The sequence below is a fragment of the Vombatus ursinus genome, unplaced genomic scaffold (genome assembly GCF_900497805.2).
Source record: "Vombatus ursinus unplaced genomic scaffold, bare-nosed wombat genome assembly UNPS02000749.1, whole genome shotgun sequence".
Taxonomy (NCBI): Eukaryota; Metazoa; Chordata; class Mammalia; order Diprotodontia; family Vombatidae; genus Vombatus; species Vombatus ursinus.
In genome coordinates, this window is record NW_020940527.1 from 22,794,151 (window position 1) to 22,815,995 (window position 21,845).

At 39.3% G+C, this 21,845-nt stretch overlaps 1 protein-coding gene across 4 annotated transcripts; it reads right to left on the bottom strand.

Moving 5' to 3' along the window:
- Positions 1–65: 65 nt before the first annotated feature.
- Positions 66–21,501, bottom strand: NCOA4 (nuclear receptor coactivator 4). Of its 4 annotated transcripts, none has more exons than XM_027859315.1 (11): positions 21,403–21,501; positions 14,603–14,656; positions 9,261–9,415; positions 8,008–8,148; positions 7,494–7,582; positions 7,058–7,166; positions 5,844–5,933; positions 4,633–4,776; positions 3,351–4,349; positions 2,634–2,774; positions 66–1,597 (listed from the first exon to the last, which is right to left on the bottom strand). In XM_027859315.1, the coding sequence occupies exons 3-11, from the start codon at positions 9,399–9,401 to the stop codon at positions 1,592–1,594; spliced, it is 1,860 nt and encodes a 619-aa protein (XP_027715116.1). In that variant the 5' UTR covers positions 9,402–9,415; positions 14,603–14,656; positions 21,403–21,501; the 3' UTR covers positions 66–1,591. The 4 variants fall into 4 exon arrangements, with proteins under 4 accessions (XP_027715116.1, XP_027715111.1, XP_027715125.1 ...); XM_027859310.1 differs by lacking the exon at positions 21,403–21,501 and adding an exon at positions 15,367–15,387; XM_027859324.1 differs by lacking the exon at positions 21,403–21,501 and adding an exon at positions 15,209–15,313.
- Positions 21,502–21,845: the final 344 nt, after the last annotated feature.

The window sequence follows — 21,845 nt, forward strand, 5'->3', positions numbered from 1 at the left end:
GCTTCTGTTGAAGAGTACTACAAGTTTTAATCGGCATGTTTAAAGTAATTTAAAATAAGACAAACTGTGGTGGTTATGCTTTTAATGAGGATCATCAGCAATTGTATAAAATGCATTACTGCAAACAATGTTTTACAGACTCGATAGTATATTGTCAAGAGAGGAATAAATGAGTAACACAGTGAAGTCTACAAAGTTTCTAAGAGCCTAAGATATTAAGTTAATTTAAAGGATCTAGAATCGGCTGGGTGGGACTATAACATTTGTAGAGATACTGATACAAATTTAGACATAGAATAAAATAAAATTGCTTCTAGTGGAGTCGTCCAGAGCACTCTCAGGAAGCTTGTGACCTCCCAGAGGTCCCCTAACCCAGTTCGAGGCTAAGGATTTCCAAAAATTAAAATTCAAAGAAGGAAGAAAGAGACTTTATAAGTTCTCTATTGTGAGAAAATAAAAATAGCACAAATCTTTGTTATTAATAAGGACGGTGTTTTTGAACTTGACTTAAGGACATTGAAGGGAATGTTTCACAAATTTTTTTATAAATAAATGCCCCAAGGCACAAGTAGTCAAGACAATCTACTGAGATGTTTTATGGACTTAAACCAAAATTATCCTAGTATCGTATATGTTATGACAGCCAGCATTTCATTTGCTCATAGTTGAAATGGTTATGTCTATAATGCTGCAGTAGAAGATCTTCCTATTACACAGGATGCACCAACAATCCCTTTGGATAGTTCAAGTATAATGGAACCACAGCAAGCCAAATGCTGAGTACACTTGTCTTTTCATTCTACTAATCAACTAATTTTGGCTATTAAAATACTTTCAACTCCAAGAAAAATCATACAATGAGATGCAATTTATTGCATTACATACTATCCACAATATGCATTGTGCTCTGTCTTGACAAATGAATAAAATACGGGGCATTAAGATAACCAGACAGCCCAATAACCTGTAGAGAAGGTTTCCAATTTTTCCCTACAGGAAAAAAACTTGAGCAGAGCTAACAATGAGGCTAAAAAAGCCATTCTACTTTTTAGTTTCTGGACTAACGAGTTTACCCTTTAAAAAGTAGACACTTCAATATACTGGCAAATTTAGTTTATACATGGAATACAATCGTAAAACTGCATACCAGAAAACGAATCATTGATGACCACTAAGACAGGATCCAGAGCAAGAAAAATTAGTCAAAATCTGCAGAAAGGGCAATACTTTTGGTTAAGAAAGCTGCACTTGGATGTTAAGAAAAAGTGACTTCATTTGGAAATTTCATTGTATGCTTTCCAACACAATCCAAATGGCAGATACAGAGGTATCTTTGTAAAGGGTAGGCACCCTGATGCAGCACTTAACTAGTTAAAAATGTGCGTACTCTTCACAAGTGGGCTTTTCTTTTTAGGTTAACTCAGTAATATGTTATTGTTTAATCTCACTAGTTTAAAATTTGGCATAAAAGAAACACAACACAATACTAGTAAGATCCAGAAACACAATGATTCAGCAAGCTGCAGTCAGTTGGTTCACGGATGTGCGGTGATCAGCAGGAAGATTCCTTGGTTTCTAAGTGTTTGTTTCCTCATATCTAGGGAGGGGGGAGGTTTAAGGGGAAGAAGAAATAGTATTATTCAAACTTGACTTAATGGTTACTTTATCACATACTTTTTCTTATACTACTAGAATAGCAGATCGCTAATGTCTTCTTAAATGCTGCTGTACACATCCTTTGAACCCTTTGTGTGATAGGTCCATTCCCAAAGCCCAGGAAAGATGACTGAACTGCCCAAGATAACACAGAGAAGTCTAAAAACATGATTCACAGTAGCAAAAGTCACAAACTGAAGGCATTCCCCACCAACACCAAAAAAAAAAAATCTATAATCTCCACCATGTTTCTAAAAAAAACTGTTGGATTAGATGACCACTCTTCCAGCTCTAAATCTAAAAGCCTATGAAACTAATCAGGTCCACATTACCAAACTATACAGTAGAACTGTTACCTATCAGAGGCTCAGTGCCTGGAGTCAGGAAGACACGAGGTCAAATACAGCCTCAGACACTAGTTGTGTGACCCTGGACAAGTCACTTCAATCTGTTTCCTCATCTGTCAAATGAGCTGGAGAAGGAAATGGCAAACCACTCCAGTATCTTTGCCAAGAAAACCCCAAATGAGGTCACGAAGAAATGGGCACAGCTGAACAACAACCTACAGAGGGGTGGATTTTGAGACTGCTCTGGGTAGAGTTCAGTCTGTTCCTATGGTTAAGCAAATTTAAGTCTTAAAAGAATTAACAGATTAAATCTGAGGATGTTTTCAACAAATAAATAAAGTGTCAGCAAATAGGATTATATCTAATTAAAAGTTAAAATACTTTTGAGTGACAAAAATCTCCCTACCAGTAATTAAGCCATCCTGAAAGATCATCTTGACAAAGAGTTTGTTAGCTATTTATGTGGTAAAAGAAAGTGAGTGAACATAAAATCATAATTTATCTTAGGTTCTTTGGAATAATTGCAAATAAAGACTTAAGAGCAAGTTGATTTATCAGTTTGCAGTTTTCAGCCATTAATGACAACATTCACATTTGAGCAGACCTACCTGGACAGGGGTGGAGACCTACCTGGACAGGGGTTCGATACAACCACTTGTCTTTATCAACTTTAAGCTGCATACAGGTAAAAAGATCACAAACTGCTGGCAGGCCATAACGGTCCTGGGGAAACGCATGTTCTTCATGAAGGGGTGAATTAAGGAATGCCTCCTGTATGAATGAGAGGTTAATATTCAACAACTGAGAAATGAAAGGCTGAAATAAACTCTCGATTACTTGTCCTATTTAGGCAAGCCAAACAAATTAATCCCCAACCTTTTTTTTTTTATCAGAAATAACAATTAACAAAATGAACTGGCTTTATTTATTCCACCCATTTCAGAATGTGCAGAGTGCTCACGGGAAGGGAAATAGCAGCCAAATGAGAAAAGAAAACCCAGAGAATAATCTAAATCAAAGTTAATACCAATACAGTTACTCTTCCATTAGCAATCTGTCACACTTGTTAGCTAGGAGTGTGACTGATAAAGAACAAGTCACATAATCCTGATCCTTAGTTTCATATGTAAAACGAATTATAAGATTTGTACAACTTAGCTTATGAGGCTGCTGAACTGAAGGGTTTTATAGTCCTTAAAGTGATATGAAAATGTGAATAATTACTCAATGCCATTGATATATCTGAAAAACTCACTGTAAAACTGGTATAAAAAACAAAGTTCTAAATAGCATGGGTAAAAGAATGTCTCAGACCATCCTATCAGAGTTTATCAAGCCCATGCTCACCTGGGCCTTCTTTCGAAGTAACCACTTATCTTCCCCAGGTGGCTGGCTAAAACTTCCCGTATTCTTTGAAGGCAATATCCAATCAGCTGCGTTAACTGGGTGATGCCAAATGGTCATGGAGTTAGGACGCATTTGTTTAGGTGGTGACAACCCCTCCTGACTAACTTTGTCATCTGGACCGGTTGTTTCCCATGCTCTTACTTCTTTGGCTTTTGTTTTGGCAAGCCAATCTGACAAGGGGCTGTCCAGCAAAATTTTGAGAGGTTCAGGAATTGTACAAGAAGTTGGCTTTGGTATCTTAGCCTGTTCCTCTGCCTCTTCCCTAGAGGGACAGAGCCACATATTCAAGGAAGATTTCAGCTTCAATAGCTCAGGTTTCAGAACTGGCAGCTGGTCCACCAGGACACCATTTTTATCTTTCCCTTCCTTCTTCAGGAGCCACTTACACAAGGCCTCCTTCTCACACTGGTCTTCACAAACACACTCTGAAAAGCTGGTGCAGGGCTCATTAGCTTTGCACACCTCCTCAACTTTAAAAGGAACCTGATGATGCTGGACAATCCAATTTTCACTTGGTGTGGGGGAAGGGGGCGATGGCCTCTTTCCTTCCAGGTGCTCATTCAGGCACTTCAGATTTCCCAAATTTTCAATCTCTACACCTTTGGGCTGGTTGCCCTGACAATTAGTGCAGGAATCAGGCTTGAGAAGCCAATCATTTGCATTATAATCTTCCTTGAAAAGTTGGAAAAGCTTTGATTTCTCATCTCTTTCCAAGTTGCCATTCTGAGGCTCAGGAGAGGTAACCAGCCAATCAGAAAGATCCATTTCTTCTTCAGGGAGCTCTAGGTTAGCCCCTTTTTCTATTTCTGCAGAGAAGGGGCTATTCCACTTTGGGGGGCTTCTTTTCTCAGAAATATCTTGCTTGTGGAGCCAGTTTTCCAAGCCCTTGAAGTTGCCCCAGATGTTACTGATATTAAAGTTGCAGGTTTGGGAGGGACCCTATCCAAAAAGCACAATGTTAACATTTCTTGCTACAATTAGCAGAATTCTTAGTTTTATGTACATTATAAAAAGGATGTTACACTGTTTACAATTATCCATCATCTCTAAATTAACTGACGACCACTGTTTTAACACAGTAGTTGTTCTGATGTTCAATTAGTATTTAAAGCATATTCTAACCTTATCACCCTCAACATAAATAGTTCACCACTAAATTTATTCTATTCAGCACACTTAATCATAAAAATGTAATTACATACACATACATACACACAAGTACCTGGCTGCTTGTCAAAGTTTGCTTTTTGTTAAGCCAGTCCTGGGGGTTGGTGCTGGGTACATAAGGAGACAGATGAGTTGAGGCTGGTTTGCTTCTAAGAAGCCAATCACGAAGTGGGATAAATGAAGGGTGGAATGATGGTTTCTGCCAATCAGATGACACCACTGCTTAATTATATTCATTAGGCCATTCCCACTTCATGCAACAGATACAGCTTGGTACAGTGGAAAATGAGTTAGAAGTAAAGAGGCCTAGGTCTTTCACCGGCAAATGACAGAGCCTTGAGGAACACAAGTTTCCCTGGAGGGTTTGGTCCAGAGTTTTCTAGCTCTATGCTCTTATGGTAAATATAGCAGAAAAGTAAGTTGAAGCCAGATTGTAAAAGGCTTAAAATACCAAGTTAAGCAAGCTGTATTTTATACTAGAAATAATAGGAACCCCAGAAAACTTTTGAGCATAGGAATGACATGGCCAGAACTGGACCTCACAATCACTTTGGCAGCTGTGTTTAAGATGAAGATTAATTAGGAAGTTATTATAGTCCAGGCAAGAGATTATAAGAACCTGAACTAACATAGTGGCTGTGTGGAAATAAGAGGAAAGACATACAAAATGTGATGGCGGAGAGGGAAAAGTTAAGGGTATGACCTAAGTGACTGGGAAGAGGAAAAAAGAGAATAATCATTTATACATTTACTAGCCAGATACTGGGCTAAGTGCTTTACAAATATTATCTTATTTGATCCTGTCAAAAACCCTATGAGGTGGGTGCTGTTATCCTCATTTTAGAGTGGAGGAAACTAAGGCAAATATATAAAACCTGTTTACATAACCCAGGGTCATACAGCTAGTAAATGCCAAAGACTAAATGTGAACTTGGGCCTTCCTGACTCCATTCCCAGTGCTCCTCTCCACTGTACCACCTAGGAGAGGCAGATGTGTTTATACTAGAAGGGGGGAGTGATAAATTTGAGGTGATGATGGCCTGAACTAGGTGATGGGGCAATATTTAGCCCCATCAACCAAAGTATCAAACAGTACAACAGTCATTATTAAGTATGTGCCAACTCCTGTTTGGTGGAAAAAAGCTTAGCTAGCTCTGGAACATCCAACAAAACTGACATAACTGAAATCCCACAAGCGAGTTTGGACTCAAATTAAAATTGAAGCTTAAGCAACCAATTCAGATACAGAAACAGCTGCACACTTACCTGCTCCTGCTTGGGGAGAGACGCCTTTCTCTCTCCAGGTGGCCCAGGACTGGGCGAAGCAGCACAAGTCATCAAGTGCTCAGGGATTTGCTTAAAGGGAAAGAGTCATCCCATTTATCACACCACAAAATTTCAAACTCTGAAACCCCCTCAAATCATATGGTAACCCTCCCCCCCATCCTTTTCATTTTGTTTGCTAGAGTTTCGTTATTTGGAGGGTTGGTTTTTGTTGTTGTTGTTTTAGGCAGTTGGGGTTAAGTGACTTGCCCAGGGTCACACAGCTAGTAAGAGTCAAGTGTTTGGTCTGAGGCTGGATTTGAACTCAGGTCCTCCTGACTTCAGGGCCGGTACTCTATCCACTGCACCATCTAGCTGCCCCAAGGATTTTTGTTTTTGATTATGATTTTGTTTGTGCTGTTTTGTGTTCTGGTTCTTGTTTAAATGCTTGTAATATATATTGATGGAAGTTTTAGGTTCATTTATCAATTGAAAGCAAAAAGAAAAATCCCAGTGTTAAAAGTAAAGCAAACGCAAAGACAATAAAACTAAGTATTTCACTTGAAATGGAAATGAAACACAACATGGGCTCTTGTAGTCCTGCTACAAAGAGGCCTTTGACCTTGAACAAGTCACCTCCCCTCACCAGCCCATTTGCTCATCCCTAAAGTGAAGTCAGGGTAAGAGTTCTCTTAGGTTCCCTTCCCATTTTCATCATCTATAAATTTCCAATATAGTGCAGGTACAATTCTCAAAATTAATTAAGCTATATACACAGCCTACTTCAGCAAGACAAGCCCCACTGTCTACTGGTAGAAGCATGAAACTCTCACTCTTAGCAGCAAATGCCTTTGTGCCAAAATGTATGTCTGATTCTTAATAAAATATCATTACTTCAGACCTTAAATAGAAAGAGATAGTCTCATATGAAGAGCACAAATCTAAAAGCTAAGTCACATGAATAACAGCATAACAGTATTTTAAAAATCTACTTCAACAAGGTAAAATAAGTGACCCCTAAACTTTTCACTTATTTGGAATTTTGGTGCCATATAATCGAATTTAAAAGGAGGGCCAACACCAAAGCTATTAACAAATTCTCATAAAAACCATTAAAACAGTAGCTTGAACAGACCTATACACCATTAGGCACACCAACTAGGGAAGAATCCAAAAACAGCTCACATGCTCTTATCACAAACATTAAAGGCACTCACCATGGTTTTGAGAGAGCCAAATGTAGTGATGGTCTGACGAAGAGAAGGTATATCAGCTTCAAACAGCAGGACACTTGAATCTTCAGGTTTGAGGGTCAAGCTACCCAGCCTAGAAGCAAACTTTTCTTTTTTAATCATTAAGAACTAGAAAAACTTTCCCATGACATCCAGACCATTCATTTCCGCTTTGAAAAAAAATTTTAAGCTACCTTTTAACTCATAATATAATCTTGTACTTTAAAAAAAAAAAAAAAGGTAAGAAGGAAGACATAACTGTTTAATACACTACCAGTAGTCATGTGAAATGTGCCGAGCAGAAAAATCTCAATTACATGAGGTTTAAAAAATCAAGACAAAGCAACAGCTAAAATTTCTTTTTTCTAACATACACTTAAATAAAAAACAGAACAATTCAGGGCATTCAAAGATTATTTACCTCTCCAGGCACACAGAAACTTGATTGGCTAGATCTTTACTACGGGTACATTCCAACTGGTGAATAAGACAATTGAACTGTCCCAGTAGCTATAAGAAAAGTACAGCAACATGACTTTAATCCTACTAAAGATATATTATGTATCCAAGGTAAAAAAAAAATCATATTTAAGTTTCAACATGTATTTAAGATCTATTGATCTATAGCTACATATGCATACATCATGGAAATAAATATTCATATATAAATATTTTACAAGAGGGACAATTATAAGGCAGTGTATAGTGGCATAAATAAGATTAAGGAGACCTGGATTCTAGACCCAGCTCTGCTACAAACCGTGTGGCCTTGGGCTCGCTGATTCACTTCTATCAGCTTTGGTTTCCACATCAAAAAAAAAAAAAAAGAAAAGAAAAGAAAAAGAAAACAAAGAAAACTGGACTACACAGTCCCCCAGTTCCTTTTCAGTTCTAACAGTCTATGATTATAAATAAGAGTTATGAGCCCATCTTACCCAGTACAGTTGTTGGGCTTGCTGCTGAAGTGTTTCTTCTTTAAGTTGATAGATGAGATCTACCTGCTCATACAGCCACACCTCCCGGCTTCGCAGACATTCCAGATGACGGCTTATGCAGCTGTGAATCTGAGCTTTAACCTAAGAGACAGACATAAGTTCCAGTAAACCTCATACAGCAACAATTCTAGTTGAAACCAAATTTCGTCTAAATACCAGAACAAAGCCTTTGTAATTTAACTTTCCAGGGACATGACTAGCCCCTAAAACTTTACCAGTATTGCCCCTAGATGATTTATATTTACTTTTGCAATTTTTAAAAAAAAATACCTCAAAGTCAATAGCAAATGAAAAGTCAATAAAAGGATTCTCTTATAACAGTAACCCAATCATAAATAATAATTATTATTTCTAAGTAATTTTAAGCATTATAATTACAATTATCCATGGAACGAGTCATGATCTAGCAGTTATCTCACTATCAATACCCACAGAAAAAGGAGATATTCAGAGTAATACCTGTTTAATCCAACATGTTACATGTCAACATCTGAAGATGACTGATATGACAGTTTAAACAAGATTAATGTAAAATGCCTCAAGAAAATTATATGAACAGTGATACAAAGAGGCCTAAATTTGAAATTCCAAGATAGACAAAAACCAAACACTTTTATATCATGTTCTACATGGATGTTGCCATTTTTCAAATGCATTTTGCTATATAACCAAGTTACACTTTAAAATCCTTAGGACTTTGAAATAAACCAATTCTGCCACTAACTACATTAGGTCAATGAGAGATGTATTTCAATAACCTAGATTTCTACAAGAGGCAGTGTAGAGGATTATAAAAATATGACACAAAAATTGTACACTTAGGATGGTATATGAAAAATGTATGTCCTTTATATATGAAGACAAGACTTTTCTTCTTTCCTTTAGAAGTCCTATGTTCAACAGTTCTCTGACTTGTCTTTTGTTATGTTCCACAGTACAGACACACTGTAGATCTACTCAATAAATGCTACTTAAAAGGAACTAAATTTCTGTAGGGAAAGTGGACTCTAGTTCCCCCAGCACTAAATTTGTCAGGACAGCTAAACAGAATTAAGAGTACAGAACAGAGGTGAAATAGTGAAACTAAGTAATCCATACAGGGAACCCTATGAACTTGGCTTCTCAGTCACAAGCATGATGCTCAACTGTACTGATATCCCAGATTAAGAAGGATACATTCACAAACTTCATACTTCTCTCAAGTTATCTTTAATGTGCTGTTCAGCCTTGAGCACACCACCAATGGCATGTTCCAACTCCTTCCTGGCTTCACAGCACCTGGACAGCGGCTCTTTATTGCTGGAACTGACACTCTGGTCCTGTGTTATATTCATGATGAACCCTGTTCCTTTAAAAAAAAAATAAAGCACAATAGTAGTAAGATGAACATTAATACTTCTCCCTAAATGTACCATTTTAGACATCTCAACTATCAAAAATTTACTGATTTTCACCATTTCCCATCTAGCTCTCAAATTCTATAAATGTTTGTTATACCTCATGTCAAGGGACATTTGGTGAAAGTGTAAGTTATGATTTCCCTGAATCTACAGAGCAACTTCTCTCAAATTCAAACAATTTCACCTATTAATTCTAGTACAATATATTTATGAATTTATGTGGGACCATATATGTGTTCCAATTTTGTAAATTCAAACATTTATTAAACACCTATTAATAATGTGTAGGGCACTGGGGACACAAAAATGAAAACCGATGATCCACGTCCTCAAGGAATTTAAAATCTACTAGGAAGGATTCATCATGCACCAGAAGCAGAATAATACAGGCAGAGTGTATTAAAGGCAGAGGAACAAGAAAAAAAAGACAAAGTGACACAAAAAGGTACTAATAAAAAAGTTGAAATTTCAAAATTCACATTTAAAAAAAGTGAAATGTAGACTTGAGACAAATTGTGGAAGGCTTTTTTTTTTTTAAGTCAGCCTAGGGAATTTGTATTTTATCCTAGACACAATAGCAGGAACATAACTGAATTAGAATAAAGCATTGTGAATGGAGAAGAGAGCAAACAGATACCATGAAGAAGTTTCATATGACATCTTTCTATTGTTTTTTGTATATTGAAATAGTTGTCTGCTGATGATTAAGTTAGGATGGAATCAACAAAACTTGGCAACTCTAGGCTCTGAGAAGGATGGATTAGAGTATCTTAAGGTCCCTTCAAGTTTTAAAATTCTACCAACTAAAAATTCTATGATTCCAAAAAAGCTATTAGGATGCCTTACAGGGTGAGCCCAACTGTCATCTTACAAATGAGCTATAAAAATGATTATTATGTAATCTAGGAAGTCAACTTGTTAGTAATAACACAAGACCACTTTGGGGCTACAGGAAGTTGGTTCTCTGTACATGAAGCTAGAAGGAGTTATGTAAGTTTAAGGAACAACACAGTATGTCATAAAAGCAAATCACTCTAAATTAAACCAAGTAAGTTGATATTTAAAAGAAATAACGCATCTAAAATATACCAATGTAAATTATATCGCATGATTAGGAAAGTCCAAATTAAATTCAGGTTGCTGACTTGGACTAACACCAAAATTTCCCTTGTGTGAACCTTAGTTTAAATAGGATAGAGATATCCATCCAGTCCTAGAAATGGCAAAACAACAAATATTCATAGTCTAACCTTCACTTTTTTTTCATTACTTAAATATTTTATCATGTATGTGGTCAGTATTAATATGTTGGAACCATATGATCTTGAAGCCAAAATGTGAGCACTAAACAATCACAGGATTAAAAAATAAGAACCAATGCAGGCAAAACATTTCTTTTGTTTACGAAGACTTAAAAATTGGGGACACTTGATGTGATTCAGAAGTCTCTAGAAATAAGGTCTTCAAACAGGCCTTATCTCATTTTTAACTCCCTGGGAATAATTAGACTCAGTTCAGAGGACTATCCCAAGGTTTAAAAGCCACTTGGATGCAATCTTGAAAAAAATTATACTTCAATAATTGTTTTTTTAAACAAAGAGCAATATCTAAATATGTTTTCCAAAAGGATTTCCAAATCACAACATCCCTTTTCGGCCACTATTCCTAACATGTATTGTCTCCCATGTTAGAATATAAGCTTTTTGAGAGTAAAGGCAGTCTTTGCTTTTTTGTTTCTATCTCCAGTGCTGAGCATCTAGCATTTTTAATTCATTCTAGCAAAGGCCCATACTCTTAGAAAGTGCCAATTACCAAATACTAGAATGTGTGGCTGGGAATACTTTCAATAGAAATGCAAATGCTCTGAAAGAAATCTTTGAGTGGTTCATCCAAAGAAAAAAGTAACCCAGCTCTAGATTTGTTTTGAGCAATCCCTTTTACTCCACAGAAAAGAGTTTTACTAAGATTGAATTGCAATCTGATTTTCCCTTTAGAAATCATGATAAATAAGAGGTTACATTCCAAACCCCAGGGCCCAGAGAAGGAAAAAAGATGAACTTTCTCTTTCCACTCCAGATTTACAAATTTGCATCTCCACCACTATTTTAAAACAAATATTTAAGTCAGTTTCAAAACTTCCCAGGCTGTTATATTTCTGTCTACATCTTTTCAGGTTAAAGAGAACAAAGTACAATTCAACAAGCATTTACTAAGCACCTACTACATGCACATCACCAAAAGGAACACTAGGGAATCAAAGATGAAAAAACAGAGCTCCCGTCCTCAAGGATTTACAATGTAAAGAGGAAATGTACCATTACAGACAACACGTATGACATTCTGTAGAGTAATGTAGTAAAGAACAAAGTAGTTGTAATGAAGATAAAAATGCTCCAGGGAAATTTAATGAAGGAATGATCAACACTGATCTATTACATTAGGAAAGACTTCATCAAGTATAGCTTCTTCAAGACTGTAGAAGATTTTAACAGGCAAATGAGAAGGGAATGCATCCTGCGGAAATATCGGGGAGTGTAAGCCATGAGAAAATGCTTGGATGGAACACCGAGTGCATTTAAAGGGACTGTGGAAGGTCTTAAATGCCAGGATAAGGAGTTTGTCTTTTATACTCTTCAGCAATAAGGAATGAGGGAAGGTTTGTAGGCAGGTGAATGAATGACAAGGTCAATCCAGAGAGCACTAAGAAGCATGCTTCGTAAATACATAAATGATGGACTGAGGAGAGGAGAGGCAGGGAAATTTGTTAAGGTCATCACAACAGTACATGTTAAGTTGACATGTCTAATTGCTGTTTCAAGTATAAATGGCTATTACGGAGGGAGGATCAAAAGGATTTGGTAAGTAAATAGAAGCAAAATAAGAAAATTAATTGATACTGTTCACTACATTTTTTCAAAGAACTCTAACACCATTTATGGCTAACTTAAAGAACATTTTGCACAACTTAGAGTTAGAAGGTAGTGAAAGGAAACACAATTGCACCACAAATCAAAGGATTTAAAACTCTGACCTTTCCTTTGGCTATAAAGATTCTGAAAATTATTTCATGCCCTATACTTCCCCACCCAGAAGTGAGAAATGAAATTCAATGAAACATGTCCCTATAAATCCACTTTACAAAGGAAAAATAACAGATTTATTCTCCATGACACAGAGAAGCTTTTTCTCCTCACAGAGAAACTTCTACTTGCAATGCAGTAGTAGGATTTATTTTTTTAAAACACATCTGAAAGGAAATGAAACTCAGCTCAAAGAGTGCAAAGATCATTAGAGCTTTTTATCTGTAATGTTTTGGGAAGAGCAATAGACCTGAGTTCTACTTCCAGCTTTATGATTAACTGGGCAACACTGAACAAGCCATTTAAGACCTTACCACCCCAGTTTTCTCATGTGTAAAATGGTGACAATACCCGACCATATCAGACTGCGATATAGTACTGTTCAGAGTAGCATTTTACTGCATATGAAGTCCTTGAGATCAGGGATTGTTTCACTCCTCATGGTATCAACAGCACCTAATAAAAGTGCCTGGCACACAGTAGGCACCTAATAAATGCTTACTGATTGAGGTCACACCAGGGAATGGGACAGTGGACATAGGAAAAGCTTAAGTACAAAAGACCCTGAACTATTCAAATGAGCTAAATATAAAGCCCTTGGTAAACCTTTAAGCCTATAAAAACTTGAGTGACTATTATTATTCAAGCTGCAGGTTTTTTCCCAAAGCAGTGACTACTACTCTGAATACCAAGGGGTACAAAGTTGTTGAAGAGAAAGGAGATTTCCAAGTCGCAGTTCGCTGCTCCATTGCTGAATCCATGTATATTACTCCCTGGTGGACTAACTACTGGCAGGAAGAGATGGCGTTAAAAGCAGATCACACCCATCAGAGTTTCATTTGGGCTAAGCAGCTCAGGTTAAAACATAAACGACTCCAGAAAGAATTAAGCCTATTCACTCACTCCTTGGCAAGAATTAACTTTATTACTAAAGATTTTCAGTCTGATCCTTTATTGTATTTCAGTTTTTTTAAATCCTGGTGACATCAAGGTCAGAATTATAAGCTGGATCAAAAATTATTGTTTAATATTTATCACTTTTTCCCAAAGAAAAAATAATTCAAACTACTTTTAAAATTATCCATTTAATGACCAATAACCACAGTTTTTCAGGTGTTTCATTCCTCCCATACAATCTTATCAAAACTCCTTTAGAAAACAGCCCTGCTAATAATGATATATTTAGACTGATAAGAATATAGTTAGAGACCAGATTACCAAACAGGAAACCTAAGGGGGCTTTTTGTCTCAACTCTGCCCCTAATTAGCCAAAAGATAATGTGCAAGTTATTTACCCAGGAGTAGGGAGAGTCTTATTTCTTAACAGGTGAAATGAGAGGACTGGACTAGAACAGAGGTTCTCAACCTGGGGTCCATGAACCCCTACTTCAGTAGACTGGTGAATGTGTGGGGTTTGTTTTTACCATTTTGATGATGGTCAGTAAATATAATTGGTTTCTTTATTTTGGTAAAAATAAAATCAAAACTGGTTATTTTATTTTATGCACTTAAAAATAGCATTTTCAAAAAGGGTGCATAGGCCTCAACAGACTGCCAAAAAGGTCGGTAATAGAAAAAATGTTAAGAACCCCTGAGAATCTCTCACACTCTTTTAAAGATGCCCAGATCTCAAATTATCTGATTTCAAATTAAAAAAAAAAAAAGCTATGAGTTTTACTCCTTTTCTTAGTATCTTAATTCACTTTTGCAAGCATTCGAAAACTTTCTATAGGATAAATATACACCTGAAATTAAAAAAACCTTAATGCCAATTGTTAATGTAAATCTGATTTTCCTGATTTATTAAACGATATTTGGTTAGCAGTACAAATACTTTAGCTGAAAAAAGACACAGGTCAGTTTTTAGAAATATTGTTGAATTTGGTATGTACTTTTTAAAAAACAAGACATATATAATGAAATTTCTGGATTTATATGCAAATGTTCATACTTCCTGGTGTTACCAAGTTCAAAATAAAAAAATTTTAAACAAATATTTCAGTTGCAAAACTGGAAAATAACCATCATTAGATTTCTTAAACTGTTTAAATTTACCTTGAAAAGGTTCTTTTTTACTTGAGGTTTTCTTCCTTCCAACTGTTTGATCTTCTGAAAAACAAAAAAGTGCACAATCCATTAAACCACTACTACCCTTTTCAATTATTTAAAAACCAGTTCCCTTAGATCACCACAGGCAATCAATATGGGTTATATATGTACAGTACAAGTAAATATGCATATATTGGTGCTAGATTTACATGGGTAGGTCAAGCACTTCAAACTCTCAAACCTAAAGACCGAAAAGCGACCGCAAAGTTTTGCTGCCCGGTGCCACGTAATGCTTTTCCATTTCAAGTCACAAACTGATTCATTCAACTTTCTAGGTTTCCAAGGACACTTTCTAGTAGTATTGCAGGCTTACGAAAAACTCCCTTCTGCCCCTACTCGCGACACGTCAGTTCGCCGCCCGCTCCCCCGCCACCTGACAGCCTGCAGCCAGCAGCGCGGCGGCGACGGCCGGCTCCAGCATGCGCCATTTAAAGTCCTGGCTTCGGGGTCATCTCCATCCACACGGGCTCATTCCACTCCCTCTCCTCCCCCGGACCCTCCACTCCCTGCTGCCCGCTGGGGGGTCCCGGGGCACACCGCGGGCGTATATACCGTTCGTGGCTGAGTGCCGCCGAGTGGGCCGGACAACGCTCCCAGCCAGAGGACGCCAGGAAAACAAAGCCCGCAGCAGCCAATTTAGCAGTTGCTGCTATGGGGCGAAAATTTATCCCGGAGCTAAGTCAGCGTTCTGCCCCGCCCCTCCCTGTCACCTGACTCCTGCATCAGCAGGCCGCCACTGCCGGGGCTGCAGCTCGCACGTCCGCAGCGGCGCAGGGGACTGGGGGGCCCCCCCGCAGAGCGAGGCCGCTTCGCAAGCCCTGCTGGGTAAAGGCGGCGCAGGCCCCAGCACGGTCCGGGCATGCGGGGCACGGCGGGGAGGCGCGCCCTCGGGCCCTTCCCGGAGCACGGACGGGCGGCCTCTCACGCTGTCATGCTCGGCAGCTTTGCGGGGCCGAGGCCAGGGCGCGCTGGCAGCAGCCCCCCGGATCCGGACCCTCTCGGAAGCTCCAGTGCCCCCAGGCCCCGCCCCCAACGCAGACGGCACCGAGGTGCCCCAGATGTGGGGGCGGGGGGGAGGGGCCTCTCTGTCCCCGGCTGCGTGCGCACTGTTGGTGTGAAGGCCTGGGGACCCACTTGTAAGAGACAGGCAGGCACTGGGGACCGCGGGGGGGGGGGAGGCTGGCTCTCTACACGTGTAAGTGTGTGTATGGACATGCATATATATGTACAGACATATATACACACACACGTGCGTAAACGTAAGCGTGCTATAAATACATACATATAGACTAGTATATATAGATTAAATATATCTAGGTATATATGTGAACGTTTTGTGTGTAGACACACTGATATCTACAGATAATTAATTGTGTGTATCTACACTGTTTTTTGCCTTTCTCTGTATCCCCAGTGCTTAGCACAGTGCCTGGCACAAGGTTAATGCTTAATAAATGCCAGCTGACTGTCATATGGACTACAGGTTTATTCTGTCCCAAATGTCGGAATGAGGACTAGCAGCCGTAGTTGATATAATGGATAAAGCACTGAACTGAAACTCAGGAAAAGTAAATTCTAGTGCCAGCTCTGACACTATCTCCTCCTACCAAAAATAATGTAACAACAGTTTCAAGGGACTGATTACAAGATATACAACACCTGAAAGTATTTTATTTACTATTTAGTTAGGAATCTAATCAGCTAAATACAAATAATTCAAAATTCACACCAAATTTCTAAATCAAATGGCTTGAAACAAAGTTAGAAAATATTTTGTCCTAGTTCTTTCCATGGAAAACTCTCTCTTGTTAGGGCTATGGGAATAATGCTTTTTTCTTAAAAGTTGTTTATTCTAAACAACAAAGAAAGATAACTTAAAATGTGAAAACTATATCCACTGTAAAAAACCTCCAAAGCCATTCATACAGATACTAAACCTTTCTAAAATAGAGAGCAAAGCCTATTGTTTCTAATTCTTCCTTACAACATCACTCATGCAAAAATGTATTTAATAGGAATGTATACGTATAGCCTATGTCAGACTGCGCCGTCTTGGGAAGGGAGAGAAAAATTTAAAACTCAAAAGCTTATGAAAATGATTGTTGATAAATCAAAATAAATTAATAAAAAAATTAAAAACAAAAACAAAATAGAGAGCAAAGAATGAAAAGAACCTGGAAATCACTTTACCTCTAATCATCATGCAGTATCTTTTCTGAGTTTTCTGAGCACTTATTGAGACAACATAACAAATACCAGTTAAGCAACAGAGTCCAATGTCACATTTACTAGAATGTCAGGCATTTCAAATTCCAGGGACTTTAAGATTAGATAAAAAATTGACCCTGTATGTTGAAGGGGGTGATGAAGTATCTTTGCCACAACTTTTTAATAATAAAGTGGATTACACTGACTAAAACAATTGAGTGTTCATTTAATCTAAAAAAGGATGTTAAAATGTATTTAAATTACGTAGGTGACTAAGCTGTTCATACCTTGTGACCCAGTGATCCCAATACTGAGCATATACCTGAAGACAGAATTAAGCAGTCCCTGCCTTCAAGGAGCTTACGTTTCATACGGCAAATAACATGCACATATATAAGTATATATAAAATAAACACAGTCAGTGGGGATGGGGGGACTACCAGCTGATAGGATCAGAGTTGAGCTCTGAAGAGACATAGGCCTCTTTAACCCTGCGGGTGAGAAGGTAGGGTATCCTAAGCAGGGACAGTCTGTTCAAAGGCCCAGAGATGGAAGATAGAACCTAAGAATATGTGAAGAGGTCTAATGTGCAATAGTCCTGGAAAGCGACAGGTTCTAAATGCCAAAGAGAGTTTTTATTTGATCCTGCATGTAACAAGGAGTCACTGGAGCTTGTTGAGCAGAGAAGTGCTTTGAGAAAATCACTTTGGCAAGTATGTGGAGGACAGAGTGCAGAGGGGAAAGACAAGAATAGGGAGACCAATTAGGAGGCTATTAAAATTGCCAGGATTGGAGGTAATGAGGGCCCAAACTAAAGTAATGGCCCTCTATCCTGAGGAGACAAATTCCGGATCTAATGGGGGATGACTCCAAGGTTCCAAACTTAAATGACAAGAAGGATAGTGGTACACTTGACAGAAAAAAGTCTGGAGGAGGGGTAAGGTTTGGGAGGAAGATAATAAGTTGTTTTGGACAAACTGAGTTATATACCATAGCAGAAAAAGAATACACAGAAGATGCAGAATGACCCTTCTGGTTTATTAATCTACTTTGTTCCTATGTAATGAAATAAAGATAAAAATGCACTTCAGGAAATCCAATAAAGCCCTTCTTTCTGCTTTAAAAATGTGTATGTCTGTGGGTGGTGTTTTTATTTCTCTTATATTTACATGGTCTTGTGTTTCATGTTAATCCTATTTCCCCTATTCTACTGTAAAAAGGCAATATAATATGTCCTTCACTTCTTCACTCTTACACACAGTAAATTATGATGATACATACTTTTCCTACTTAAATAATCTGTCAAGAAATAGAACCTAGCAGTTCTCAAGTCCCACCAAATCTAGATAACCTTTACTGAAGTTGAAACCATTTCCAAGAAGTATAGCATAGGCTTCATTTGGACCTGCTTAATTCAGTGTTTTTAAGTCGTGATAAAATTAGCTTTCTAGTCTTTTAACAAGAGCTATTGGTTTTAAATTTCTCCTTAACAAATATGAAAAAATTGGCATACTCCACCAAGAACATGGTCTTAGGAAGATTGCAAATAAAACCACAGCAAGGTTATCTTACTGGTGTCAAAAAGCCCAGTGCCAGGATTAACAAAGTTTCTGTGAGTTAAAAGAAAAACATTTAGCATATTTACAACCAACAATCTTGAACTTTTAAGTTGTATAGAAACTCCAACCTGTCAAAAGTTCTGTAAGCATAAAAACAAAAACACAGGCCTGTCTTCGAAGTCAAACACAACAACCTTAATATATTTAATAAAAGAAATATGGCACTATTATTAGAGCACTCATTTTAAAAATCTATTCCTCCTTTCCCAATTTTAAAATGGCAAAACTTCCAAGGGTTTCTTTCCCTCATAAAAATAAGCAACTGTTAAATTGTACCTTCAAAATACTAGGTGCCTAGCTATGATGTTAAAATGAAATTCAAAATGTATCAAAGATGAAATCATTAACTGTGATTTAGTCTCTTACTGTAACTAGACAGTTATGCAAAAAGCCCTTTATTTCATCAATATTCACTAGCTTTAACTGCCACTTAATTCAATAGTGTAATAAGTGAAATCAGGGATCTAAAAATTTCAAAACTCAAGGGGGAAGGGGGGGCTAAACATAAACTATAAACATGAACATCCCAGTCAATTAGTTTTTAGCAAAATGCCATTTGCTTAATACTTGACAACTCAGAATAAGCCAGGTTTTAAGGGACTTTAGGTAGGCAGACAAATGAAATACAAAAAACTCTTCCAAAATTAATTCCATTATTTACTAGCCTATAGTAGATTTGAGTGATTAGACAATTCAAAGACTAACCATGCTACTGAAAGATAATCTCCAGAAATAAAAAGCAACTTAGCTTTAACATTCCATGAGTGCTATAATTACTAGATATAAATATCATTTCATTCAACAAACATTAATTAGGCATTTACTAGGTTCACAGTATTATCACAAGAGCTTGGGAAAATAGAAAAATAAATAAAACATCCCTTTCAGACCTTAATCGTGTTGGGTTGGGGAGGGACAACGGGGGGGGGGGGAAGGGGGGGAGTATGGGGGATCAGAACAGCAGAACAGAATACAATATACTGTATACTCAAATGGCTAGAATACAAAATAAATCATCAATACATAAAAGGTCAAAGTTCTATGTGAAATTTAGAGAAGTAGAGATCACTTCTGATTAGGGAGGGAGGTAGAATTTTGGGGAGATTTGGGTATTCTAAGCATACAAAACTGTGAACAAAAAAGCATTCAGAGAAAGTGTTTAATTACTTTGAACAGTACAGGAATGTCATAGGATTCATCCAGTTTGACTAGTGTGCAGTGAGTACAAAGCTGAGAAGTCCTCTCAGATAAGGCTGGAAAGGTGGAACAGATGGTAGAAGACCTTGAATGTCAGACTAAACATGGATTTTATTCATTAACTTGTGAAAGGTTTAGACCAGAAGCCTGACAAGATCGGACCTATAAGCGGACAATTAATATGATCACAGGATCACAACGCTTTCCCTATTCATTTTCTTCATTATCTAACCTGGCTTAGCTGCTCTCCAAGTTCAAAACAGAAGCTGTTAATCCTGCTAAACTAGGTTTCTATTTTTAAGCATGTGAAAGAAAAACTATTAGGCAACATCCAGGTAATTTTCAAAGAAAAAGTCTTTGCACTTTTAAAATACATCCTCCCTCAAACACATTCAATGAAAGGAATAAGAACTGGACAGGTGATTTTATTGGTATAGGGAACCCTCTGCGCAAGTTGGCACCTTATCTTTAACTGTCTAGAGTACTGAGAGGTTAAGTGACTTCCCTAGGATCACATAACCTGCATATAGGACACAAGTAGGACTTGAACCCAGGTCTTCCTGGCTTTAAGCACTGTAGCCACTAAACCACAGCAGCTTGTCAATTTGGAAAACTAAGAAGAAAGCCTTATATTATTAGCTGTGCTAATTTAGACAAACAAAAAGGCATAGTTAGCCTAGATGTGAAGGGGGAGATTTGAAGGAGAAAGTCCAATTAGGAGGCTATTCCAATAATCTGGGCGAGAGACGCCTGAATCCATGGTGGCTGTGTCAGTCAAGAAAAGAGGGCAGACGTAAGAGATTTCGTGAAGGCAGAAATGGCAAGACGGGACAACTAACTGCTTACGTGGGGTGAAGAGCCAAGGATTAGGATGGGATTACAAGCAGACTAGAGAACGGCGGTGCCGAACTTCAGAGAAAGACAGAAGTTTGGAAGCGGTGTAGGTGTAGGCAGAAATAGAGGGTGTCCCAAAAGTCTGAGGGCAGTTTTAAGCTTTGATAACTTAAAGCCGCCCTGACTTTTAGGATGTCCTGTCTAATGAATGCTCTCATGGACAGGTGAAGTTTGAGGGGTCTCCAGGGCATCCACTTTTTAATGTCCGACGCTCGGGGCAGTCTCGGCTCGGACACACAGACGCGCGTACACAGCGATGACCGTCCAAGCAGGGGAGCGAACATCCGAGGCCGGACTCCCCCACACCTCTGCTCCAATGCTCCCCACCCTCCCACACCGAGCTCGGTCACCTCTTCAGTCTCAGGGCTTTCTCCTCCTTCCCCATTCCCTATCCCTCTCTCCTGGACACGGCGACTCTACCTGACCCTCCTCGGTGTGCAAACGCTATGGGAAGGGGCTGTGGCCGTGCCGAGCGCCGCACCCTCCCAGCGCGCCTCAGCCCGGCCTCGGGGTCCTACGCGACCCCCTCGGCCTTCGCCCCGGGAAGCCCGGCCCACGCTCCCCGACCTCGCGCCGGGGCCACGCCGCCTTCCAGAAGGCAGAGGGGCTCGACCTCGCTGGACGAGGGCCGGGACCGGCCGGGCCGGAGGCGGACAAACGTGGGCCAGCGCGCAGTTCGCAACGCGAAGATCAAGACCGGAAAGAATTCTGCCGGCCGAGACCCCGCCTGTCAGTCGGCCCGTCGCCCTCCGACCCTCCCTCGCCACCGCCCGAACGCCCCGGCACCGGTGCGGGAGGTGGGGGTGTCAGAACCCGGACCGCTCTTACCCGCTCCGCACCCGCTCCTCGCCGGCGCCCAAGGCCACTCCCGCACCGTGCGCTGAACCCCTCGCCGGCCCGCAGCAGACAAGAAGCAGCGAGGTGGACAAGAGGCCCGGAGAGCGAATCTCGCGAGAGGAGCGTGCTCTGCGTCCCCACCTCCCGGCTGGCTGTAACTACTCTCGCGAGATCTCCGCCCCAAGCCGGAGACAAGGTCTCGGCTGCCCTCTACAGGCGGAATGACGGGACATGTCCTTGCCCTTGACTCCCTGGCAGGTGTCAAGTTCACCCAGCCCTGAGCGATTGCAGCAGCAGCTCGGGCTCCCTCGCCTCCGCCCCATGCAGCATGGATGTATACACCATTGGAGTATACCGGGTGCTCAGGAAGGACTAGCACCCCTGGTGGGAGGGCTTGCTCAGCCCTTGTCAGGGCTGCTCGTCCACCTTCATTC